The 26,502-nt window shown below is 52.9% G+C and overlaps 1 protein-coding gene across 6 annotated transcripts in view; it reads right to left on the reverse strand.

Annotated features, from left to right (window-relative positions):
• Window positions 1-3,814: 3,814 nt before the first annotated feature.
• Window positions 3,815-26,502, reverse strand: part of TMEM229B (transmembrane protein 229B) — a 38,392-nt gene continuing 15,704 nt past the window's right edge. The window contains exons 1-3 of one of the 6 annotated variants that reach the window (XM_045810428.2): window positions 13,108-13,127; window positions 12,752-12,840; window positions 3,815-7,460 (exon numbers count right to left, since the gene is read on the reverse strand). In XM_045810428.2, the coding sequence (XP_045666384.1) occupies window positions 6,939-7,442 (504 nt within the window). In that variant the 5' untranslated portion in view covers window positions 7,443-7,460; window positions 12,752-12,840; window positions 13,108-13,127 and the 3' untranslated portion in view covers window positions 3,815-6,938. The other 5 variants (XM_045810427.2, XM_087856042.1, XM_087856041.1 and 2 more) reach the window with 5 other exon arrangements.

A 26,502-nucleotide genomic window follows, 5' to 3' on the forward strand; every position in this document is an offset into this window, starting at 1 on the left:
ATAGACATAGTTGTCAACCCCTAACTCCACTTAATTCCTTTTCTCCTCCATCAGCCAGCCCATCAGGGTTCTCTGCGTCCTGTAATGCAGGGGAAGACATCACTCGGGGAGGGCAGAGATGAGTCTGCCTTGTTCCCTGCTGTGCCGGGGGCCTAGCGCAAGGCCTGGCACACAGTGGGGTGGATGGACACATGAAATCCGTCGCATCGACAGCACTAGAAGAGCATAGCCACTGCCGCTGGCAGGCTGTCACACGGAGAGTTTCCAGGGAGACGGCTCCCACCCGGAGTTGGCCTGAACGAACCCGAGAACTGCAGTGGATGGAGACCGTGCTGCCGGCTGCAAGAGCAGTAGGAGTGTTCCAGTGAGAGGAGCACAGGGGCAGGAGCAGGGGCTGCGGGGAAATGACACGCTGTTCTCTCCAGATTGCGCAGGACTGAGGGGGAGGTGAGGAATGAGGCCAAACCACAGAGGGTTGTATAAGCCTGGAGGAGGCAGAGAGCTGGATACTAAAGATAATGGGAGATCATTAAAGAGTCTGGAGTAGGGAGGGAAATAGTCAAATCTGCATCTAAACTGAAAAACCACAGCAGCTGGGTGTGTTTTGGGACGAAGAGCTCCATCCTCAAGCTAGATCCTTGAGTTCTCTCCCAGATTACCCCACACTATACTTCTAGCTCTCGCTCTTAACCGGTACAGGAGGCAAGGGCTTCAGTAGAAATCTCCCCCCTTAATCCCTATAGGAGGTTGAATGGTGCCCCTCCCACCCCCCCAAAAAGGTCTAGTCACATTCAAACCCTTGGGACCATGTGAACACGACCTTATTTGGGAAAAGGGTCTTTGCGGATGTATTGAGCTAAGGGTCTTAGAGATAAGATCATCCTGGGTTACCGAGATAGGCCCTCAAGCCAGTGACAAGTGTCCTTAGAAGAGGCAGAAAAGGAGAAGACCAGACAGAAGAGGAGCAGGCCCTGTGGCCAGAAACTGGCATGGTGTCGCCACAAGCCTGGGAAGCCAAGACACGCCAACAGCCACCCTGAGCGCTTGGCACTGAAGGAACATCTTTGCCCACACCAAGAACTGTGTCACCAGAATGAAGCAATGGACAAGTCAGTGGAGCTGGGTCTTGGGTCAAGCTCCCAACAAGACCCTGAGAGTAAAGCTGGCAGGGCTTTGCGGAGACGAATGTTTTGGCAAGAGGGGGTAGGACAGCGAGTTGCTCAATGGCTGTGAGCGCAGATATGGCAGGAATGGTCATTGTCCAAATAGGATTCGTAGCATCAGGTTCCCAAAGGGGCCTGTGGGGCTCTGGAACAGTCAGTCTGGTCTTTAGGGTGGGCTTACTAGGGCCGACACTGTCAGGCTTCATTCATTAAGCGTTCCTGAACGTACCGTGTGCTGGCTTTCTTCTGCACTGTACCCATCTAGGCACAGTCAACGTCTGCATTTCCAGACAGTGAGCAGTAGCCAGCCCATCTCTGAAAAAACCAGTATTTGACCTGAAGGTCTGCACTGCGTGTGTGTGTGTGTCTTCCCTTCCACCCTGGGGAATCCTCACCTATGTCTATAGAAGAGTCAGCTTCCTCTGTTAGAAGTTTCTCTCTTGGAGGGCTAACCAACTTTGCAATGACGTAACTATCTCTGTGAGTGCCCATTCAGTGTCTTTCTCCCCGGCTAGCTGTACAAGCACCCCCATGACTACCCCTGGCTCACTGTAGGTATCCCATAAGAATCTGAATGAAACAGTCCTGTTCTCAGGTACACCTGAGTTTTCAGAAGGAGAAGGATTTCATTTGGTCATTACAAATCCTCCGAGAGTGCCAACAGCTAGGGGCTCGGGCTTCATCTTAAGAGAAAGAAATAGAATCAAAGGGAAAAGGCCAAGGGCAAAAATAGAGCCACATGTGGGAGGTGAAGATGTCAATCTTAAACCCAGGGCTGCCAGAGGCCAAAATGTTACAACCCTCCCTCCTTGTGCCCATTTTTTTTTTTTTTTAGGTCTTGGCTAAGAGGGCACCCTATACCTCCTTCCTCATAATCCCAACTCCCCCCCCAAAACTCCCCCTCCTAAAGATTAATTTCTCTTTGTGAATAGCATTTGGATGGGCTGGACTCTAATGATGTCCAGAATCTCATCAAAGTAAAAGGGGCACTTGACTCTTCACAAATCCTCCCCAAAGTGTTGTCTTCTTACACTCAAACAAAAAAGTGATTTGCAGAGAAATGTGGTAAATCCATGTTGTGGACTGGTTGCCACCAGATTTCCTCTTGAAAAAGATGAATAACAGTACCCACCTCAAGTGGGAGAACATTTGAGATCGTGCAGACACACTCAGTGCCCTGCCTCGTTGCAGTCCCAGTAGTCAGTACAAGTCTCGGAGCTGAGAGTGGTAAGAACTGCAGCTGTTGTTAAAATTATTAAGACCAGTCCCTCTAACTTGCAGTGTGATCAGTCAGTTGCTCCCATTCCCTGAACCTGTTTCCCTGCTCACCAAACACAGGCCGTCCAGCTATCCCCGGTTGCACCATGGGTGTGGACCAAGCTATCCTTCTGAGATGGGCACCCCAGAAGGAAAGGCAAGGTTATGGTCATTCACTCATTGTTATTAATTAAAGATTAGGCTCTCGTGAAGGGTGGGCAGATGTCAGAAGATCAGCCAGGGTCCTTGGCATTAGCTCTCCTGGGGCCCTTGCCTCAATGCAGTGTCATCGGAGGGTCCCTTTGGATTAGATGAAGGTGGGGCAGAGGAGGTGAAGAAGGAAAATATCAAGAAAGGAAAGCATCCGTTGAATAGAGAACAGAAGGAGCTGGCCAGTTAAGAAGGGTCTTGGGTACCCTCAGACTTCTTATTCTGAGCCCTACCTCTTGCCTTTTCTCTGAAGCTCCATAAGGTAGACCCTATTTCATGACACTTGCATCTTTCTCTAAAAACCTGCTCTAAGGCAAGAGCCTTATATATTTGTTTATACTAACATGTAAATGGCTGTCAGGGCTTTATGCTTGCTTGTTTTTATAAAGGGAAACGGTTTCAGTCAAAGAAATGAATACCTTCAAGGGAGTGGGGGAGGCAGAGGACCTTCCCAGCAACTCGGAAAGCACACTGCCTGCTCCATCCAGAAAACCAGTGGCTGTGGCAGTCGGGACCAAGCCATTTGGGTTGGTCCTGACCGAACAATTTCTCTTTCTGGAAGTAGGAAAGTAGGCAGGAGCATGGTGGGGGGAGAGGAGGATGAGGGACAGTAGACAGAGCAGAGGTATACAAAGTAGGGAAGGATTATTCCCTTCAAAGTCACCTCTCAGGGAATGAAGAGTTGCTAGGAAGGAGTGCGGAGCTCTGTTTCTTCAAAGCATCGCTTTTGATGTAATGAAAATAAGGGGCCCTGGTGGCTCAGCTCTTTGGAGTAGCCTCAGCCTCCCCGCTTGGCCCCTCTTGATTCATGAGCCACCCCAGGTCATGGCTGGTCTATATCAAGAAGAGCTCATCTCCTGAGCCGGTGCAGCCAACCTGGATGACTGCCCACGCCTCCCCATCTGCTTTGCAGCTTCAGACCAAAGTAAGATTATGGACCAGATCATGCTCCTGGTGAAGAATGGGGGGTTAGGTGGAGAATTCTCGTTCCTGGGAGGGTCAGAGCAGAGATGGTAAAAAGGACTGTCAGGGAATACCACCGGCCCTCCTCACGGGGTGTCTCCACCCAACAGTCCTCCTGGTTTAGGACAGCAGCACGACACGGTGTGAAGGGCTTGGCCTTCAGCGGCCCCTAAGAAAGGGGCTCCAAAATAGAAGAAACAGAGATGGATCAGAGTCAGTCCTGGAACACAAACACCAGTATATTTGATGTGCACGAATGTGAAAAGGAACAGACAAAGAGACCGATGGAGACAAAGCAGGCGATGGGCGCACAAACCAGTCATGTGTCCTTCTGAAGAGCCGTTGCAGTTGGGAGACAGTCCTACCCACTTCCAAGTGGGAGAGCCGGGGCCAGCAGCTCCTCCAGGTCTAGGGTGGCCTCAGGGTGGAAGGTATCCTCCCTGCCTTAGCCATAGCTCGGGGGCCGGGCCTCCCTCCTTTCTGCATCCCCCATGATGATATCTGCACGGCCCAGAGCTCCATCAGTGCAGGTTCTCAGGAACTGACCCACTCAGCACTGCCTCCCCCAGGAGACCCATGCAGAGAGTGAGGGACTAGGACAAGAGGATTTCATGGGCACTCCCTATGTATTATTGCTGTAGATAAGCATAGGCCATTGTGACTCACTGGCAACAGAGGGGACAGGGCACAAGGGACAGGATGCCTAGCAGACCTCAGAAGCGGTTCAACCATGCAAGGCAGCACGTGGCAATCCATAACTCAAAAATGCTGCCACATCTAGTGGAGAGAGACCCAGGACACCAGAGGTTCACACACAGCCAGCAGACTCTTCCTGCCAGCACCCTCACTGCTTGGCAGAGCTGGGGTGCCTGGGCACTAAGGGATGAGGGCCCTGAAGATACCCAAAAAAGCAAGAGTTGAAGTCTGGGCTACCCCTGGTGAATTCTGAGCCTGCTGACCCTGAGCTCAAGCCCTGGATTGTTGCCTCCCTTTGCTGGGGACTCTGTGCCCTATGAGGGACAGTAAGAGCCACGGGGCACCTGCATGAAGCAGAAAAACAGCGCTCTGCACGTATCAGGCAGGCAGGTTTACTGCAGGACCTCCCATCCTTGGGAGTCTGTAGGCCCCCGAGAAAAGGGTGCCAGGGAATGCCCGTGGGGCAACATCTGGAGTGGCCAGACCCGATGGGCCACACAGGGACTTGCTCTGGCTTAGAATCATGGAGGCCCTGTGCCAGCAGACACTGACAAGCTGCCCACAGATTCAGTAATGAGAGGGGCGGTCTAAGGTGGGTGGTGTGGTCTAGGGGCCCATGTGAGGGGCCTGGAAGGGTGTTGGAGTCCAGAAAACTGAGATATCACAGAGTTAGGGGACAAGGCCAAGGAAATCATTTCCCAGAGGGGACAGGGAATTCAGACAATATTTTTCCTCTGCAATCCCTTCCACCTGTAAATGGAAACCCGAATCCCTGCATGCCCCCAAAGCCCTGGAATTGGGGCCACAGTAAAAACAAAGGTAGGTCTGGCCCCTGCAGAACGTAGTTCGTGCCTGGATTTGAGCAGCCCGGCCGGGACACAGAGGCTGGGAAATGCCCTTCCTCCTGTCCTGGATGGGGTCAGTTACACAAAACAACCCTGTCAAAGGCAGAGTCTCCCAGCCTTTCTCCCCATTCTGCCCATCCCCAGCCCACCGGCCCTGGCTCACACCCTGGCTGGCGCTACCCGTGCAGTCCAGGTGGAGCAGCAGGGCAAGGAAGAGGAGATTCTCTCCACAGGTGGTATTTTCATTTTTTTAATGATCTGTAAAAAGGGACAGGCTAATTTCTATCTAAGAGTCCTAGTGTGGTCAAGATGAGACCATGTACCATGGCATAGGCTGCGTTCTGGTGGACCGCTCCCCTCAGGGAGTGGGGGCAGAGCCAGAAGTGGGCTGGAGTGCGGATTTCACCTGTCCACCGCCAGCAACAGACCTGTCACAGAGGAAGCGGGGGCAACCAAGATGACAAGGCCCGTGAGCATGGCAGGGTCAATACTGTTTAAGGAGTAAGCTCGAAAAGTCAGCCTTGCTTGGGAGGGGTGGGACGGGGGTAGCCCTGAGGAGATTTTGCTGCAGGGCTGGGGCTATGGCAGAACCAGCTGATCGCTTCCCACTAAAGAGGCTCCAAAGACCCTCGCAAAGTTGAAAGGCTATTTTCTTTTTCTCCCTCACTCATTCTGCATGGGTCTCCAACACAGGATGCTTGCTCCTCCAATCCCTAGAAAGTTCTATTGACTGACTGGCTTGAAAAGAAACCAAATGCCTTCTCCACCCCCCCCCCAACTCCCTTAAACTGATTTGTCTCTAGGTCCCCACTGTGACTCTGAGGGGGTGCATCTTGGCCTGACCGTTGTTGGGGAGGGTATCATTCAATTCAGCCGGGCACTGTGGGGAGGGGGCACTGCCACAGCCCGCCAGACAGGTGAGGAGTGTAAAAGGGGAGCTTCCCAGTCATCAGGCAGCAGACACAGTGGAAGGAAGGTCGCGAGAGGGTGGCAGGGTCTGTCTCAGGGCTCTATCTCTGGGAGCTGCTGTTTTGGCCAAGGAGTTGGGGAAGGGAGTGGGTGTGGTGACTGACATGGATAAAGGGGCTGCTAGTGGTAAAGGTCTTGAAAATAAGAGAGAAAAGGGGGAAACGCCACCGAACACACAGGGATTGAAACCTCCAAAAGCCCAAGGTTGGTGGGAATCCAGCACCAGGGGGGCCCCCAGAAGGCCAAGGGAACGGGGGGGGGGGGCAGGGGGGGAGCCCTGGGGGAGGGGAGAGGAGCCAAGGAAAGGCCTCCAGCCCTTGCATACCAGCACTGCTGCCAAGCAGCCTCCTGGCTGCCCAGTCTCTCCTTAGGCTGCAGCCCAGCAGGCCCCCAGGGAGGTATCGGTTGCAAGCAAGCACCTGAATATTGCCTAATGGAACCAGCCAAAGTCCACCTAACCAGGTGAGAGGGAGGAGGCCACGCAGCAGCCCAAAGCCTCCCCAGGCCTTGCCTCGCACCTCTGCCCCGTTCTCAGAGCCCCACAGCCAGGACAGGGCCTGCTGCTTCCAAGGTCACCCGGGTGGTCCAGCCGCTGCTTAGCCACAGGCCTCGGGCCCCAGCCTCCGAGCTGGGCAGAGATCCACAACCCCTTCCCAGAGGGACTCCGCCCGCCCCAGTGGAGGATGCTGGGGTGAAGGGGGCGTCGTGTGTGCCCTAGGGGACTGAGGCCGGTCCCAGGCCAGTGCTTGTGCTGTTCAGAAGACGTAACCCCACCAGCTTGGTACCGCCGCCCACCGGTCCATGAGCGAGCCCCGGGCCCCACCCCCAGCCCCACTCAGTCTGTCTTGACGTGGCCGTTGGCCAGGGCCAGGGGGCCCCCCGGCTCCCCGGGCTCGGCGTCCTTGTCGAAGCGGAGGCGGAGGGTGTTGCGGATGATGAACTGCTCCATGATGAGGGCCCCGCAGAACCAGGGCACGGCGTACTCCAGGGTGATGAGGCCCATGAAGTCGAAGTCGAACTGGGAGTAGTCCCAGGGGCAGGCGTTGAACTGGCGCAGGATGAGGCCGGTGGTGAACTCCCACACGTAGGTCCAGAGCGTGTAGATGAGGCAGCGCAGGAGCAGCGGGCAGCGGCCTCGCAGGCGGAGGTACATGCGCTCCACGATGAGGATGGAGGTGCCGTAGATGAAGAGCGCCCACACGCTCGTGACCCCCGGGAACTTCCAGTTAAAGTTCACCACGAACTCCCAGGCCGCCGTGAACATCACCTCGCAGAAGTAGCCGTGGATGGCGTACAGGTACCAGCGCGACAGCGCCGTCAGGGGCTCGGCCGACGCCATGGAGCCGGGCGGGGCTGGCTGCGGACACAGAGGAGACAGGTGAGGGGGCAGCCCCTCCTCCCGGCCGCCCACGCCCCGCCCACGTGTCCGCCGTGACCAGGCTCGAGGGGACTCCAAACCTCCTCCGCCGTCCTCTTTGCTTACGCGCGCTGCTCTCGATCCTGTTGGCGGTCCACGACTTCATTCCTACTCCTTACCTTAGCCAGGCGGGCATGAGAAAGGCAGGCAAGAAACTTGGAAGTCCCTCCGGCTTCCTCTGACCAACTCCACTCCAACGCTTTTGGAAGGAGGTGTCTCCTACATACGCTAGGCTTTCTTTTGGATTATCTGTGGTCAAACGGAAGAGCTGGCTGTCCTAGCCCACCAGTCCCCTCCATTTCTGGGCTACTAGCTGATTTCTCATCAGGCCCATCCACTGGGGTCACCATCTCTTCCTCCACTTCTTCTCAAACAATTCCACGTCACTCATATTTCTGAGATTTTTCTAAGCAACCTTTTGCATTTGTCTTGTGTGTGTGTGTGCGTGTGTCTGTGTGTGTTAACATATACTGACATGTACCATGTTAGCTGTTTTTAAGTGTATAGTTCGGTGGCATTAAGTACATTCACACTATTGTGCAACTGTCCCCACTGTCCATCTCCAAAACTTTTTCATCATCCCAAACTGAAATTCCACACCCATTAAACATTAACTCCCCACCTCCTCCCCAGCCCAGGGCAACCACCACTCTACTTTCTGTCTCTATGGATGTGACTACTCTAGTTACCTCTTTTAAGGGGAATCATTCAGAATCTGTCCCTTTGTGACTGGCTTATTTCACTGAGCATAGTGTCTGCGAGGTTCCGCCATGTTGTAGCATGTGTCAGAATATCCTTCACTTTTTGAGGCTGAATAATATTCATTCCTTCGTGATTGATCTATGTGATTGATCTGTCACATTTGATTTATCCATCTGTCCATTAATGGTTTGTTTCTACCTTTTGGCTGTTATCACACTGCTGCTGTGAACATGGATGAACAAATACCTGTTCTAGTCTCTGCTTTCAGTTCTTTTGGATTTATATCCAGGAGTAGAATTGCTGGATCACATGGTGATTCCATGTTTATTTTCTGAGGAATGGCCTTGCTGTTTTCCATGGCAGCTGCACCATTTTACATTCCCACCAGCAATGCACAAGGCTTCCAGTTTCGCCACATCCTTGCCAGCACTTGGTATTTTCTGGTTTTTTGATGATGTCCATCCTAATGGGTGTAAAGTGGCAGCTCGTTGTGGTCGCATTTGTCTTTAACTGCTCCATGAAGCGGGTTTGGGTGTTTGGTTTCAATGTGGAGACGAAACCAGTGGGCTGACAGAGGAGAGAGTCCTCCTCTCTACTTATTCCCTTCCCCTCCTCTCCTCTAAGCCCCACTGGGCTTTAAGGCCCCAAGCTGCTTCCCTGAAGGCTGGCCTGGCCCACCGACCTCTCTGCTTTCCCTTGCCCTCAATCAGTGACTGGATGACTCCCTTGGCCCTTTATCCAGTGCCACCCGGTTTCCTCTTAGAAGGCATGTGCCCTCTTGCTCTGCCTCACTAGCCTGTGTCCTCCCTGAGGGCAGCGCCTCTTTTGCACTCCTCTGTTCTGCAGCCTGGGCACAGACCTCTCCAGGGCAGGTGCTCTCTAAATGATGCAGGTTTATGGGGGTGGGGGAGGAGTTCAGGGCAGCATCAGGAATGGGAAGGCAGAGCATGAAAACATGAATCCCAGCTCTGCCAGCTGCCAGTGGACCCCAGGCTTGTCACCTCTGTCAAGGTGGGAGAGGGGACAGAGGTTAACGGGACGCATCTGCAGCCTGCCTGCCGTCTGGGAATCCCAGCCTCATCTTTCAGCTATAGCAGACCTCGTCACAAGAATACGCCCCCACCCCACAGTGCATCGCTTTGTGGTCTTCCAGGCACTTTCATTCACATTTTTCTTGTTGGTTCTTACAAAATTAAGATTCATGCAAAGAAGGGCAGGGAGTTTCACTCCAGTTTTTTCAGAGAGACAGTTGGGGCTCAGAGAGAAGTGGGTTTGCCCCATATCCCAGGGCCGGTGAATGGAAAGGCTGAGACTAGAATCCACATCTGATTTCTACTTCAGCACTCATCCCACTGCCTACTAGTGCCCAGCTCCTAGACATGCGTGCCTAGTGTCACTCCCTTCCTCAAAAACATTCACTGGCGCCCCATGTCCTAATGAAACACCACAGCATCCTTGGCCTAGCATTCAAGACTCTAGGATCTCACTTCAGCCTACTTTTTCAGCCTTCTTCTCACTGGTTGGTTCTCCTGGTTTTCCCTCCTGCCTCTGCAGATCTGTCTGTGTGTTTCCTGTCCACAAGTACAAACCTAACCTCCAGGTTACCTTCAGAATCAAATCGTCTTCATCCCCACCACCACAGCCCTCTCTTCCCCCCCTGAATAGCCAGAGCACTTATTCTGTCTTGCTTTGGTCCAGATGATTTCCTGTTTTATTACCTCGATAACTTCCAGGCCCCATCCAGACATCTCTCCTGTGTGTCCTACACCTACGTATCCCACTTCTTCCTGAACACCTCCACCTAAGCGTCCTATAGGCACCTCAAACTCATTATCTTTTCCCCAAAACTTGTCTTCCTCCTGTGACCCCACCCTGCACCCAGTTAGCAGCCAGAGGCCCTGGGGTCATTCTAGCTTCTTCTGCCACATCCCCACCCGAACATGAGCTCCCTGAGAATAAGGACCTTGTCTGTCTGGCACTGCATCCCCAGTGCCTAGAACAGTGCCTGGCACACAGCATTCAACTAAAGAAGACATTTCTTAATTCGTTCGTAATTGCTACATATAGAGCATTCCAGAACTCAGTGGCTGAAATCAGATCTCATTTATTGTTACAGCTTGTGTGTCTGTGGGTTGGCAGAACTTGGCTGGCCTCGATCATGAGACTGCTGGTCATCTGGGGTCTGTGTCCTATCCTTGACTGGGGTGGCTATAACCTACCTGTCTCTGGCCCCCTGCATGCTTTCTCATGGCAGGGGCAGAGGCACATGGACAAGCAGGCCCTACTGCCCCATGCTTTTCAAGACTCTGGTTAAGTCGTGCCGACTTAAAGCAAGTCATATGGCAAAGCCACCAAGTCGGCCATTACCTCCTGTCCTTTCTACCACTTAACTGTGCTTGAAATCATCTCTTCCTCTTGACTCGCCTTTCTCATTGCTGCTGCCCTGCTTCAAGCTGTCACCATCACTTACCCGGATGCCCCCGGTCATCTGCCAGCTGGTCTCCCCGCTTGCCTTTTCCTTCCCAATTCACTCATTAAACTGAAGAGTGTATAGAAACAGCAGTCTTTCCAAAACACAAATCCGATGCTTCTCCCCACAGAAGGCCCTTATCATCCACACAAGGAGGCTCGAACCCCTAGGGATGGCTAGCAAAGCCCTTTGTGGGACACCTCTGCCTCAGATCTTGTCCTCTGGGTCTTTTCATTGCTGCTTTTGCTACCTGGGGTGCCCTTCCCAACTGCTACTGTCACCACCACCCCCAACCCATGGCCCGTGACCCGTAATCCTCTTCGGCTGCCCTGTTTGTCCACCTCTGCACCCCGTTAACTTCTGTGACAACAGTTCACACTATGTTTTGCACTAGTGGCGGCTTGATGAACGTTTAATATAATGGTAAGAGGGGGGAAAAAAGCAGGATTCAAAACTGAATAATTTATGATTTTGATTTTGCAAAAGCATACATACATACAAATGTACAAAAAAATTAGCCATAATCATCTCTGGCTGGTGACATCACAAGTGATTTTTATTTCCTTCTTTAAACTTCTCTGTATAATCTAAAATCTTTTTCTAACGAGTATGTCTAAACTTTTATAAAAATAAAATTTTATCTTAAATACATCTGTTGTATGACTATGTATTAATCATCTTTGTACCTTGTATACAGAAGATGCCCCACAAATTTGCCAGACAAATGAACCTAAGGAAACCTGATGTCCTATAAAGTTCTGCGGATCCTTCCCTCCTGAGCCATCACCAATGACAAGGCATGATTCACGGGTTTGAATAGCATGAAGTGGTTAAGCCCAGGGGCTCCAGATCCTAACGTCCTGGTCTCCCCCCTTGCCTTTTCCTTTCCAATTTCCCGGTACCCTTCACCTGTGGAAGGTAGGGCATGTTACCTGACTTCTGTGCCTCGGTTTTCTTATAGGTAAAGTGAGAATAATAAGAGTAAGTACCTCTGGGGATCACCGTAAGGGTGAATGAGCTAACAGATAGACACCACTAAGATGAGAGCAAATGCTCAGAGAGGGTGGCTGTCACTTCTGGCCCAGAGCCAGGCCTCTTGGTGCGCTTCTCCCGCTTCGAGCGCCACCTCCTTCCTGAGGCAGGGTCATTCCGGCCCTGCCGTCACTAGGGCAGCCTTCCTTGCCGAGCAGGTCAGGCCCTCACCTCCACCCGGAGCATAACCTGGCAGCCAAGCAACCCTGTGGAACCAGTAACAGCACGTACAGCCCACGGGAGAACCAAGACTGAGCTGAGGAGAGGCAAGGCGAGCTTCCAGCTTTCGTGTGGCTTGGGAGGGTTCATGAAAGGGGAGGGGTCTCAGAACTAGCCCTCTGAGGTCCTGGCTCAACGAGAGGGGTGGAACGAAAGGACCAGCGTTCCTGGCACAGCTTCTCACACCCTCTTTTTATCCTGAAACCCCACTAGGTTGTTCCCCCTCTTAGAGTGGGCGAGAGCACACCCAGGCTCCAGGGAAACTCACTGAGAATGAGGAGACGCCCACGACCAGACACAGGTGGGGCTGCGGTGGCCCGGAGACCACTCTGCCTCCCGCCGAACTCTGGCCCCTCTGAGCTTAGGTCTATCCACCGACCTGCACTCGCGCCTCCGGCCCCTCTGGCGCCCAGGATCCGGGGGCAGGAGCTCCCCGTTCATCCCGTGCGGTGGCCTGACTGAACTAGTAGATTCCTCCAGTCAGCCGCCACCACAATGCTGACTTTAACACCCTGCTCTCCTTGCCTCGTGGGCTCATCTCTAGACACAGCCGAGGATGTGTTCCCAGTCAGTAACAATTCAGGGGCTCCAGTCACCCCCCTGGAGCTGGTAACTTGGAAGAGCTGGACTTCCAAACCCTATGAGCAAAAGCAAGATGGAAGGAGCCACTGTTAAAGGGTGAAGGAGGGCAAGCTGTTGAACAGAGGAAAAGATGGGCAAGAAAGAACGGGGTGAACGCAAGGACAGGATTGCATTTCTGGAATCTTCCATCCCTGAAAGAACAGGGTTAGGCAGAGGGGAAGCATACCTAGGCAAGGTCAGGCCACGTCTGAGGGATTGTGCCAGAAGAACACGCCTATTCCACACGAGGCAAACAGGGGAAGCTGGAAGTCCTAACTGAGGCCAGGAGACGGGGGTGAAGACAGAGAAAAGGGATATGAGACTGTGTCATCAGCTGAGATGGCCACTCATACTGCGGCAGCACGGACGCTAACATGAGAGGCCGCACTGGCTTGGCTGGATTTTCAAAACTCCACTCCCTGAACCCAATGCTAACACTCACAGGAGTGCTTAAACTTTGAGTTGGGACAAGCTCCCCCACCCTCTCCTGGCCCGGCCAGGCCTCCCCCCACCGGAACCCTTTGCCCCAGACCCTCCCTGTACCTCCTTGCTCCGCACTGGGATCAAAGCCCTGTGAAGGCCTGCATCAGGAAGAACCAGCAGCTCACTGGACGGCGGCCTCTTTCTCCTGGTGACAAACACAACTATCCTGAGGACCATGACACAGAGAGAGGACAGCGGGGAAAGAACACCGCAGGTGAAGTAAAGAGGAGATCTGGGCAAGGAAGTAAACAGGAGAAAAGAATTTGAAGAGCTGGGGACAGTTTCACAAGCAGGATACTGGGGAACAACACACAAGTGCAAGAGCCCTCATACTTGTTGATAAAAGGGCCTGTGAACACGGAGTTCCAGGAAAGGTGACTTGTCAGAGCAGGGCACTGCCCCTCCAAGGGGGCAGGTGACAGGTGATCTGGGGGGGGAGGGGTTCTGAGTCCCGCTCCCTGAGTGTATCTCATCAGCACCTGGAACTGCCTGAGCTATTCCTTAGGCAGCGAGCACAGCAGGTGGAGAGGGACAAGAGAACTCCATAAAAGTCAGGCTGGAGGCAAAACCAAATGAGATGATTGCCTTTGGTTTTACCCCAAACTCCCATCCTGTCTCAGGAAGCTATGGTGCCACAACGCGGTGACTCTGGGAATTTCTGTCCAGAGGAGCATTTTGCTAGAAAATTGGGATTCCCCTTCCATGCAACCAGACTAGGCAGGCCTTCCTTCCTCTTCCACCTCACTTACTTCCCCAGTCCCAGGCACCAAAATTGCTTCAGTTCCACGTGCTGGGGAGCTACACAGCCCCCCTAGGGGGCCCCTGAGGCCAAGGCAGTAGGGGGACTCTGAGTCCAGAACCCTGGCAGGCTCTGTGCTGGCGGTGAGTGGAATCAAAGAGGGGTGGGCAGTTGCCCTGACATCTGGGTGAAAGATGCAAGGTCTGAAACCATCCTGAGCTTCCTCTGTGGTTATCAGGTTGGGGGTGGAGTGGGGGTGGGAGGAACACATGGGCTTGCTTCAGGGCCAGAAGGGAAGCAAGTGGAGCTAAATACCTGTGGTCACTGGGTAGCCATAGAGTTCTACCCTTTCCTGCTACGGATATCCCCCAGGAAAGTCCCCTGGGATGGTCCTCCCTCTACCTCCCAAGTCACAGGAATAATCAGGCACTCTTCCCAGCACTCACCATGTATTAACTCAGATAATACTCCAGCCTATTTTATACATAGGGCAATTGAGGAAGAGAGAGGATGAGTAATTACAGCTTATAAGGCAGAGCTGGGATTCAAAGCCAGCAAGTCCGGCTCCAGAGCCTTCTTAGCACACTGCCCTGCCCTTAAAGCCGACTACAGGCTCCTCTGAGGGCGCCACCATTTTCTGAGTTTCTGCTTCTAGAAGGCTAGGATGGTGTATGGAAAGACAACAAGAAGGACGTGAGCTTCTAGATAGATCATCAGTGAAGCTCAGAACTGGTGTCAGAGCTGTTGAAGGCTCTCAGCCTATTCTGAGAGGCCAAGTTCTGTTCTTAGGCCAAGTTCTGGCAAGACGCATGTGATGGTCCTCCAGGGTCACAGCTGATCTCCTGGGACCACGGTGGCAGCCACCACTGAGGGCTTCAAGGCAGGTGACTTTCAAAGACCTTTCACCAGGACACACATTACCCAGAGCCTCCCTGACTGCCCGCCCGCCCCAATGTGGCTCAGAATCTCAGACGGCCCAGCCCTGTCATGCAAATGCCAGCCAAGAGCAGAGACCAGCACCACACCGGCCAGAGCAGCCCAGCGCCCGGCGCAGCGGCAGACCTCTCCACACAAAGCAGCAGGCTGGAGAGCATTTTAGAAGGCCTCAGATGCGAAGCAAATCCCAGCTGGCAGGCAGAGGGGGGCAAGCGGGCCTGGGGAAGAGAGTCAGCTTGGCACAGAGGTTCACCAGGGCTCAGGCAGGGAGGGGCCCCCGGCGGGTGGGGCCCTCAGGCTGGGCACCCTGTGCGTTGCCCCTATAGGGCGCTTCCCAGACCTCACGCGGCTGCCTCTCTATTGTTATTCAGATTTCAGCTCAACGGGGTCACCCCTGAGATCTTCTCCAAATCTCTAATCCAAAATAGCCTCCCTGTCACTGACATCATCCTGTTTCAGTCCTCACAGCACTTTCACTTTCTGGTATTTTGCTACTTGCTGTTGTCTATCTCCCCCAACTAGAATGAATGCGCCAGCAGGGCAGGGCTCTGTCTCATTCAGTGCGGGGTGCCCAGTGCCTAGAACAGTGCCTGGTAATACGACCTACTAATCCTGGGGCATGAATGAAAGAATGAATGAGAGCCTGAATGGCCCACACAGGGCCGGTACAAACAACTAGCTGCCTCAGCCTTTCTCTCTTCTCTTTCTTGGGAAATACGGTCTTTTTAAAACTTCAATTCTAACATTTTTAAAGATCTTTATTATTTTTCCTGATTATAAAAGTAACGTGCTCATATCTAAAATTTAAACATCACAGAAAATTTAAACATTAAAAGCCCTGGAGAGCAAAAGTCCCCCATCACCCCACATTTTAGAGAAAGTCACTGTTCATCCAGATTACATTCAGTTTCACAAGAAGCAAATCCATACATCATAGAAAGAAAAGGAATTCCCAAGTCCACCAGGCGAGCAGCCACCATCATTTCTCCCTGGCCATCTTTCTCATGCGTTTATTCTACAAGTTACCCTAGTGTACTTGTCCTGTAACCTGACATTTTCACTAAGTATATCATGATCGTTCTTCCAAGCTGTTATAGTGCCTATGTTCTCACTATTACAATGGCCGTGTGATATTCCACCAGGTGGAAAACTGTTATTTCCTTAACCTAGATGTTCAACAAAGAGACAGTAATTGTTTCCCATTTCCACTATTACCATGACACTACGAGAAACATCTTTTTTATGCCTCTAACAGAAGAATTCAGACCTTTTCTTCTCCGGGACCATTTCCTAAAGAACGATTTCTTAATGAATAATAAGGAGTGGGATCCCTGGACCAGAGGGTACAACAGTCTTAAGGCCGATGGTGGAGACTGCCCTGGGGAATTCTGCACGATGTGGGGAGTAGCTCTCCGGCCTGAGTCACCATGTTCCCGCCGTGGCCTCTGTGGCCATCTCTGCACTCCCGCCCTACCCCCGCAGTTCAGGTACACACCTCCCCGGCCACCAATCACCCCAATGACACACTTTCTGAAAGGCCCTCCAACCACAAACTGATTTTGCAAGCCCAGGTTGAGGGAAAAATAGATGCTAGCCCTGAGTTTTAAACTGTCAACTGGCAAGGTCTACCTACAGCTGGGAACTACCTAGCTGCCCTTCTCCTTCTCTGCAAGCTCCTGCATGGAATCTAAGGCCCCGGGTTCCCAGGGGCCAGCCCAGCAGCCCCCAGACAGCTTGTCCTGTCGGGAGTGCAAAAGCACCGGCTCTCCCCCCTCGTCTTCCAGGCGAGTTCTCCACTGGCTGACCCACAGTGGGACTGTCTGCCCTTCAGACAACAGCCTTCAGGCTAGACAGACCTCTGGGGCTTGGGAAAGCAGCCAATCAACATTTTTTAAAGCACCATCAAGGAAAAGCCAGAGGCCAAGGCTGGAAAGAAAGGCCATACGAGGACAGGTGAGACTCCACGGTCCCCCCTGGGCCCCTGCTCTACATGCAGCTTGTCTGGCCTTAGGAGGGGTCCCTTCACAGGCCAAAAGCAGCAGAAGACTTGCTCCTCTTGACCCCCTGGTGGCCACCTCCATAGCAGCTAAGGCACACAAATCCCGCTCCTCCCAGTGCCCTGGATGCTCTCCCCAAGGCCACGTGAACCGCTCATGGCTCTGGGCAGTCTGGAATCCCAGATGCAGTACAGTTCTCACTGCACGGAGGTGAAGCCTGAGGCCCAAAGCATCCCCGAGCTTACACAGAAGGGAATGTGGGAAGACGTCATCTGCTGTGTGCTCGGTGTCTGACATCACTCATTCAGCAAGTCTGCGTCGGGCACATATTTCAGAGGCCAGGTGGCCCTAAGATGGCTCCAGTATGCGCATGACCTGAACCTGCCGGGCACTCCCCTCCGATCCCAGAGCTACAGCCCTGTGACAGGCCCTCGGGCAGAACACAGGCTCAGAACTGGAACCTCGGGTGTCCATGCCCCTGAGGCAGGGAGGGCCAGGGATGCCTGGGGAGCCTGTCACATACTCACTTATCAGACCTCCGAGTGCACGGCTCAGAACAGACATCAGGCTCACTGTCCAGGAGTGTCCCGGGTTAACCTTTGTCCTGGTGCCTGGCTGGGCCTCGGTGTCATTCTCAGCAGTGGGGGCAAGCATCAGCCCCAGGGCTCAGCTGATCCTTGGCTGGTGGGCCGGAGGCTTCCATGTGTCCCTGGGAATAAAAGAGGAGGCATTCATTACCTTACACTGCCCACCAGGCGGGGGGGGGGGGGGGGCGGGGGGGGGCGGGGGGGCGGCGGGGTGGGGCCGGGGGGGGGGGGGTGGGGAGGCAGCCTCAAGGCAAACTCTACAACTGCCCTGGCTCCGGGCTCAGCACCAGGCAGTCAGTCATCCCACCCAGGCCCCTGGGCCCTCTCTTGGAACCCACTACCGCCTCTGTGCTGCCCTGTTTGCTCAGGTCTGGTTAATCCAGCAATGACAGCCTGGGATGGGTCCCAGGCAATTCACACGTGGGGCTAGGACTTAGGGCTTCTTGCACCACGAGCAAATGTGCGCACATTTGTAAATGCGAGAGGGGGTATAATTTTAGACTCTAGTGCCTTTCTCGTTTAGCTTCAAATTACACTCTCACCTTCGCCCAGCAGTGGCTACATCTGTCCTCAAGGGCGGTCAAGAACCTCATGGAAGGCAGATAACGTAGGACACTTGTCATGGCATTTGGGGAGTTGAGCTCAGCTACACACAGAAAAACAAGCACACCCACAAAATGTGTGCCAGACCCTCTCCCCACAATCCCACCACCCTAATATTTATTTCACTCTATTTTATCACTGTTCTTGTTAAGGCCCTTCCTGTTAACATCAATAACCGACCACAAGCTGATTTAAATCTGACTTTATGACGCCCCCGGCCACACACACATTTTTACTATCTCCCGAAGACTTGACCATTTGATACAATTCTGACTTTAATGTGAAGGTCCTGCAGCTTCTCTGAAAACCCCTTGGATGCAGCACCCTCTGCACCAGCCCAAGGACAGAGCTGAGGTCGGGCTCGGCCTCCGGTAGGACAGGGGTGGAAGCCGGTGCCACTCCTGCCAGGGACGGCCCAGCAGGGTCACCCACGGAGGCGCCACCCCAGCTGGTGCCTAGGCTGGCTGCCTCCCTCCCCGTACCTCCCAGGCTCTCTGAGCTGGGATGACTGGGCCTCCGCTCCCCAGAGGCAGCAGGGGAGCCAAGGAGAAGTGAAAGGGCAGGAGTCTGGACCTGAAATTCACTGTACGCATACATGCTTGTGGCCCCAGAGGGTGCAGCCCTCCCCCCTAGAGTCCCCCCTCCTGCACTGAGACAGTGAATGACGAGAGCCAAGGGCTGCTGAACTCGGCCTGGCCCTCCCCAGCTCCTCCCCAGCTCCTCCCCAAACAGGAGCCTCCGCCTGCCCCACCTGTCCATCCTCCCCACTTCTCCCAGCCTGCCTGGCACATACCCGTTACCTGGAGGAAAGGGCTTTAATGGGGCATGTCCGACACCCCTCTACCCCCAGTACCACCATGACCTGTGCCTGGGGAGTTCAATCCCACCATGGGCACTTCCCTTCCTCCGGGCCCTAGGCGGGCCACATCAGCAAGCACAAGACAAAAGAGAAAGAGAAACCAAAGCCCACATCCTGGTGGCACAGGCTGCTGGTCGCTGCAGGCGGCCCTGAGAGCCACCGCTGGCTGAGGGGCTGCCCTGGCTGATGCAGCCCCTGCGCTCAGAACAGGCTGCCCTTCGAGGCTGGCCTGCCACTGGGCACCTCCTGCTTCCTGGTCTGCAGGCTCTTCCGCCAGGGAGCCGCTGGGGGCTGGATGAGGGGCTCGGCTAGCAGGAGCGCCGCCTCTGCCTCTAAGTGTGCAAGCTGTCCCCGCTGACACTCCCTGGCCCCTGAGAGCAGGTCCCCGGTGTAGATGGCATGAGGCTCCTTTGTGGACCGCAGGGCCTGAGCTCGAAGTTTCTGGAGCACATGAACGTGTGAAGAGTCCTTACAGCAACTAACGTGGGCAGAACTTACACTTCCTCGGGGGTATCACCTCTCACGATTCTCCCAAGACTCCTGCAGGGAGGCGAGGAATCATCACCGCCCACCCCCCAACCCCCATTTTAGAGAGGAAAACACTGACTCTCAGGACATTAAGAGATGAGGCCAAATCTACACATTTGACTCAAACCCTGGTCCTTGGGCTCCAGGGTTCCCCTCTCCCCACACAGCATGCCTTCAAGCTGCTTCCCATGCGCCTGTGTGCACCCGCCTGTCATTCACTGCCATTTACTTAGTCCGTTCTGTAAGCGGCTTATTTGTAAACGCACAGCCTGAGTCTGTCCATCCAGCTTCATCACCATGCCCAGGTGCTCCTCGGAGACCCTGCTCCCTCCTCGTTCCTTTGTGACGCTGTCCTCCGAAGCCTCCGGCTACCCCATCGCTGATGTTCCCACAGCACTTTGCACATCCTTGCACTAAGACATCATGCCCCGTCTTAAAGTTATTATTGTAAAAAAAAAAAAATAAAGGTTATTATTGTCTGTTTCTTCCTCCACATGGTGAATTCCTCAAGACCAGGGAATTTCTTTTGGATGGATGGACAAGTCAGCTTGAGAAGAACCCAGCTAAATTCTTGCGTGATTGCACTGTCTAGTGTTATTTAGTAACTAAACAGTGATGTCTCGATTCTTCCCTAATTTTTAGGCCATTGTCATGAAAGGGCTGTCTCCTACAAAGCACTGAAAGTGTCAGTTTACAGGGGCAGGGCTATCCCTGCAAATGAGGGAAGGAAGGAGGATGCTCCTCTCCTCCCACCTCCAACAGCCATCACCTGGAGCGTGAGGTGTCGATAGATGAATGGGTGCCTTGGGTCTGGGCAATACAGAAGACAGTGTCACACGAGGAAGCGTCCCAGGCGTCCCGGGAGAAAGCGCAGACTCCTACGTGGGCAAGGGACCAGGCTCGGGCTCAGGTCAGAGAATAACGCCTATTCTGTTATTTCTACAATGTGCTGGCACTCTCAAAAGGCACATCCAGTTTTCATGCACATAGCATTCATTTCCCAAAGAGGTTTAACCAGCAGCTGCTGGCAGGAAATTCCCTCTGCATCATTCTCTCCCCTCCCCTGTAACTATTTAGGGTAAGCTGGGCTTGCCGGACTGAGTCTCTACTTCTCTGACCAGAACCTAAAACCAAACCTACCCCCACACTCCGCACAATCTCCATGGCCCAGAACCTAAGACTGGAGCCAGGACAGGACAGGCAAACACCATCCCTTCTTCCTTCTCCCTCCCCACTTCCCCAAATCTCCCCTACCCCAAATCTCCCCTACCCCAGATGCCCACAAAGTAAAGAGAAAATGCCCCAAGGCCACACTGGGGGAGCTCTCAGATTATTCACAGTGCCCTGGTTCTTCCCTCAAGACCCCAAACCACTGCTCTTACTTGTCCAGACTTTTAAGACCAGCCCTGAACATAAGTGGATTTGGCAACTTCCCAAGTCGAGAGACCCTGCTGAGGTACAAACACCATGGGAATTCCAAACCCCCAGGGGAAAGGCTGCTCAGCTCCCCTTGAGAAGCAAGGGGACCCAGGCCCTTGGGCCTGACTGGCATAGGGAAGGTTGGTGGAGACAGGAGACAGACCGCCCACACCCTCCATTTGACCCCATCCTTCCACTCCATGCCCCCTCATTTTGGGATCTGGGTTTCTTGGAATCTGGGTTTCTCTGCCAGCCAGAAAACGCACTACTCTGTCTTCTGTCCCACCTCCAGGCTACTCTGTCCTGTCACCCTCCTCTCCTTCCTTCCTCCTCCCATCCAGCCCCTCCTACCTTACTCGCCTTTCTCAATGTCCCCTTCTGAACAAACCCAGACCACCCGTCCCCTACACCTTGGAGGCTGGTCTCTGGCCCCATGCCCCTTCCCTTTCCTTCCCATCCTACCCCCCGGCACTGGGTAGCTGCTGCTTGCTGCCTGAAAGGCTGGACAGCTGCTGGGCTCTCTAATTAGCTGCCTGGCTGCCGTCCCAGAGCAAGGCATGTGTTACAGTAAAGAGCAGCCTCACCTCCCCTTCATCAATAATCCCCTATGCAGATCCCATCAGGCATCAGCTGAGGGGCCCTGGAATCCCGGTCACATGAGAGCAGCAAGGCTCCTCCTGGCAGCTGGAAAGGGACAGACAGCAGCCTCACAGCCTCCCTGCCTCACTGACTAAGTGACCAGGAATTTATTTACCCCAGCTTTCCCTATTACTGCCCACATCACACAGGTGACCCCACCACCCCATACCTTTGGAGCAATGGGGACACAGTCCCTTTGTTGCCTCACCAGCGGAGGCAGAAAAAAGCCCAGCGGGTCTTTTGGAGGATAAGCCTGGGCTCCCTGAACAGCACGACACCCAGTGCCCTGCTTTTCACAGCTTTCTACAGCCAAACCGCCCCAGAGATGTCTAAACAACCAGAGACCTAGTCCAAGACATCCTGTGGAGGCTAATTTGTTTACTCGAGGTGTTGTATTCCAGTGGTCAACAAATATTGACGAAGCACCAGCTGGAGGCCAGGCACTGAACTGAGTGTGAACAAGACAATGTTCCTGCCCCCCTGGGGAGCCCACATCCCTCTGGGGGAGACACACGAGGAATGTTTGAGAGCAGGCCACAAAGAAGGGGAAAGGCCGGGTGGAGACAGAAAAACTGGATGCTAGAGGGCAAGTCTTAAACTTCTCTAAGGGGGTAGCATTTTGGCATAGATCAGAAAGATGCCTTTCAGAGAGCTTTGGGAAAAGCATTCCAGACAGAGGGAACAGTCCGTGAAAGACCCTAGGGAGGAGCGAGCTAAAACACAAGTCTGAGGGGCCCCTGGCTGGCTCGGTCTGTTAGGTGTCCGACTCTTGATCTCAGCTCAGGCCTTGACTCAGGCTCATGAGTTCAAGCCCCACACTGGGCTCCATGTTGGGCATGGTGCCTACTTTAGAAAAACAAACCAAAACAAACAAGTTTGAGAAATAGCAAGGCCAGAGCAGCTACAGTTAGTGTCATTAAGAGGTCAAACATTCCCTGACCCTGATTACAAAAGTCATGTGGTGGTCCCCATGGTGCCAGCTGGGCCAGGGCAAAGCCCCAGTTGCCAAGGAAACATGCCTCCCACAACTGAAGACTCCCCCTGTGGGCAGAGCTGGGAACTGCAGGTCCAGCCCGATGTTGGGCAATACACTTACAAAGAAAGAGAAAGTAAAATCTTTTGACTGATGGCCTAGATTTCCATCTGCTTCTCATCAAAAAAACTGAAGTAACTTTACCAGGCCTTTTCTAGCCTGAGTGTTTCACTTTAACAAGAAAGTCAATGTTCCTTTTAAAGCTCCAGCTAGCTTAAGTTTTCTGTCATTTGGAATCAAGAAAATCCTGACTAACACAGGTGATTTTCCCCCAACTGGATCATACTTCTTCGGCGGGAGAATCACGCAACGGAGCACCCCCTGGCCACCTCTCCCGCCACGCAAACCAGTGGCTCTGCTCTGTCCTTGCGGACGGCGAGGGGCAGAACTGGGAATAAGATAGGTCAGACGCCTAGCAAGTTATATCCATCTCAGCAGGATGTCTATAGCTTTGGAGGCTCCCAATCTCCCTTCCAGGTGCTGCCCAGACTTTGTCATTTCTCCTTGATTCCCGTGACCCTTGCCAGCAACCTAGCACACCTTGACTATCTTCTGGAAAGAGAACGTGAAAAAACTAGAAGCCAGGAGGTGAGGCCTAAGCCAAGAACAAGTAATACACAACTAGATTGTTTTTCTACAAACTCCAGAACAGCATTGTCCAATTTGATAGACATTAGCTACACGTGGCTATTTAAATTTTAATTTTATGGGCACCTGGTAGCACAGTCAGTTTGGTGTCCAACTCCTAATCTCAGCCCAGGTCTTGATCTCAGGGTTATGAGTTTGGTCCCTGTGCTGGGCTCCATGGTGGATATGGAGCCTACTTAAAAAAATTTTTTTTAATAAATTTTAATTTTAATTTACTAAAAATGAATAAAATTACAAATTCTGTCCCTCAGTTGCACTAGCCACATTTCAAGTGTTTCTTCTGAACGGACACCCCTGCCCTCCCCGTCTTCCTCAGGCTCAAGCCTAGTTAACCATTGTGAGATGGAGGGGGGCGGGGGGACGGTGAACCCTCGTTCCATGAAAGTCTCTGTCCGCTGTCTAAACAGTGACTTACTTACATGACTTACATCCAAGAGCCTGGAGAGGGCTCTTGGTGAATGAGGCCAGCCCCCGGGTCTCTGGCTATAATTCAGTCTACGGGTGCTGCCTGGAGTGTTTAAAAAGTCCAGACCATTTCTTAGGCACCTGCTGTGTGCCAGGCAACTTCCACACAGGCCGTCACATCGATCCCCCTCACAAGTCTGTGAGGCACACATTAACTCGCATTTACTCAGGAGGCAAGCAAAGCAAACTTCAAAGAAGTTAAACAACAGCTAGAAAGTGGGAGGGCCAAGGTTTTTACCAGCACTTTTTTCTCTGACACCACTCACGAGAGATGGGGAAGTGTGGACAGAAAATAGGGGACTTCCTTTACCCACGGCAATGGGCCATCTACAGTTGACAGAGGATTCTCAGGGTGGACAGTCTCGTGAGCTGCCCCCCCAGCCTACTCAAGTCCACCCAGGAGCTTGGGAGAGCTGCCTCCAAGGGTCTGCCCATGAAGGCCCAGTTACTGACAGACATCACATCAAAACCACAGGAAGGCCGCACTACAGAAGACAAATCTGAGAAGGTGGTAGGGGGCGGAACCCAGACGTGTGGCATTTCTCCTGGGCCAAGAAGGGAGGGGCATGAGAAAATGTTGTTGTAGAAAGCTATACAAACCATGAATTCCTTATCTTTGCACCCCCATGTCCTGGATAACACATACAGTAGGGACTCAGTATCCGAGTGCTGAATGGGGGGAAAGGCAAGGTGCAGGTCCTCCACGAGTGAGGAGGCCTGGCCAAGAGGACCCAGGACACTGCAGGGAAAGACGGGAATGAGGTGTTCTGAAGGAGCTGGGACAGTCTCCGTCTGCTCTACATATGATTCAATCCGAACGTCCCATTCATTTAAGTAAGGGCCCAGAAGGGAAGCCCCCACACACCAGGCCGGGTACCCACTGAGCAACCAGGCACTTCCACCAGCAGCCCCTCACTCAGCCTCTCGCTGGACAGCTCCATCTACAGTGAAAGCACCGAGCCTTGCAACATGTTCAAAATATGGCTCCAAACAGCACTTAGGCAAGAGTAATTAAAGGGATGTTATCACAGTCAGTCTCTCATTAGCCACGTAATTAGACTGCTGAAAATAATTAACATTCCTTTTGACAAAGGAAACAGAGGACCCATTACATTCATTAGGACAGCCTCAAACTAGCCTGAGGAAGGCTGAGAAGAGAAGTCATCCCCTCCCAGTCCTATACAGGACAGAGTCAGCATCCGGTAACCCAGACCTCGTGGCAAGTCCTGCCCCCGCCCGGAGGCCCCCAGGTATGTATTACGGATAACAATTACACACTCGCACACACTCAGAGAAAAAGCCCTTGAAGGAAATGCGTGACTGTATCAAGACAGCAGGGCTGTGGCATATGCCTGCCTCCTCTGAGGCCCCAGAACATGACAGAAGAGACATTTTTCTAGGAAGAATAAATCCATTATAGCACCAGAAAGCAAGAAGAAATGATACGGGCTCCCTGAAGATGGTAAGATGGTCACCTCCCAAAATAAAACCATGAAAACAAGTAATCACGATAATAATCCTAGTAGCTGGCACTCATACAGTGCACATCTACGAAAGACGCCAGTCTGAGAAGTTCGCCTGCATCATCTCATGTAACCCTCACAAAAAGCCTTTGACATACAGACCATTGTTCTCACTTTATAAATAGGACCCGGAGTTACCTAGCTTTCCCAAAGTCAGAGTACTAATAAGTGCTGGGTTAGGATCTGAACCCAAGCAAGTGTGGCTGAGGGTTCTGTGCTCAGTCAGGGGAGTGGCTCTGGGGGCTTCAAGCTTGGAGCCAGCTCATGGAGGCAGGGGCCCCACAAGAAGACATGAGTGGTTGGTGATCAGCTCTGGAGCAGCTGGGCAAGTGGGCCCCTATCCTACCCCACCCCTCCACCCAGGTTTGTGCCCCAGACACTGGGGCAGGGAGGCCAGGGGAACACCTGGACACCAGTCCCTAGAAGGCACATCCCACCCGCCTGCCCACAACCAGTGACTGGCACAGAATTGGGGCTCGCAGAGCAGTGACTGAAAAACCTCACACTACAAAGAGAGGAACGCACAGCCATAACTCGCCAAACATTTGACAAAAACCAAAACCACCAAAGCAGCACCAAATTTGAGAACAGAGGTTATAGGTAGAAAACAACATAAATAAAGTTGACAGAATGAAACATTTTTAAAGGTACAATTACTATCCCCTGAGGGATAAGAAGGGCTCCTGAATCCATGAACCAAAACAAGTCTGATACCAAAAGAATTAAAAAGACCTTACAAGGGAAGGAAATACACCATGGTTGACCAGTTATCTCTGGATGATAGACTAATCTCATTAAATTTTTTTCTTTATATATGTCTGCTTTTCTGAACTTCCTATACTGAATACGTATTACTCTGAGAACTAGAAAAGTTATTTTTAAAATGTCTGGCATGAGATAGGTACTCAGTAAGATTTCGATCCTGCCCACTGTGCCAAAACTTGGCCCTATCCAGGCTGGCCCATAATTCACTGCTCCATCCACACTCCATCTCCCCGCCTCTGTGCACACAGCCCCCCTCCTGGAGTGCCCTTATCTCTCCTCCCTGTTTACCCATATTTGCCTGTTCTTCAGTGCCCACTGAAAGATTACCCTCCCTAACGAAAGTCCCCTGCAGCCCCCTTAACCCGCTCATCCCTCTTCCCCAAACTCCTAAGGGCACCTAATTCTCCAGGGACATGGGACAGCTCTGGTAGAGCTGGCCGGTGGGGTCATAGTGCTGACAATTTATCTGCCCTTTACCTTTCAGTGCGTCCAAGTCTGGTCTCCCGACTCTATCGCAGGCTCCTTAAAGACACTGAGAGGGCAGAAGCCTTCTCTTTATGCCCCACTCTGCCCAAGTAAAGCTGAGCAGCTTTTGCAAGAACACGCTTACACGTCGGCTGAGTAAATGAAAATGAGCTGCTCTTCCTGGTGGGAGTAGAGGACGCAGACTATCCTGGAAATGCAGTTACTCAGCAGGGCTGGGCCTCCATGGCA

The sequence above is a fragment of the Ursus americanus genome, chromosome 26, assembly GCF_024610735.1.
Source record: "Ursus americanus isolate L20-20 chromosome 26, mUrsAme1.1.p, whole genome shotgun sequence".
In the NCBI taxonomy this organism is placed as follows: Eukaryota; Metazoa; Chordata; class Mammalia; order Carnivora; family Ursidae; genus Ursus; species Ursus americanus.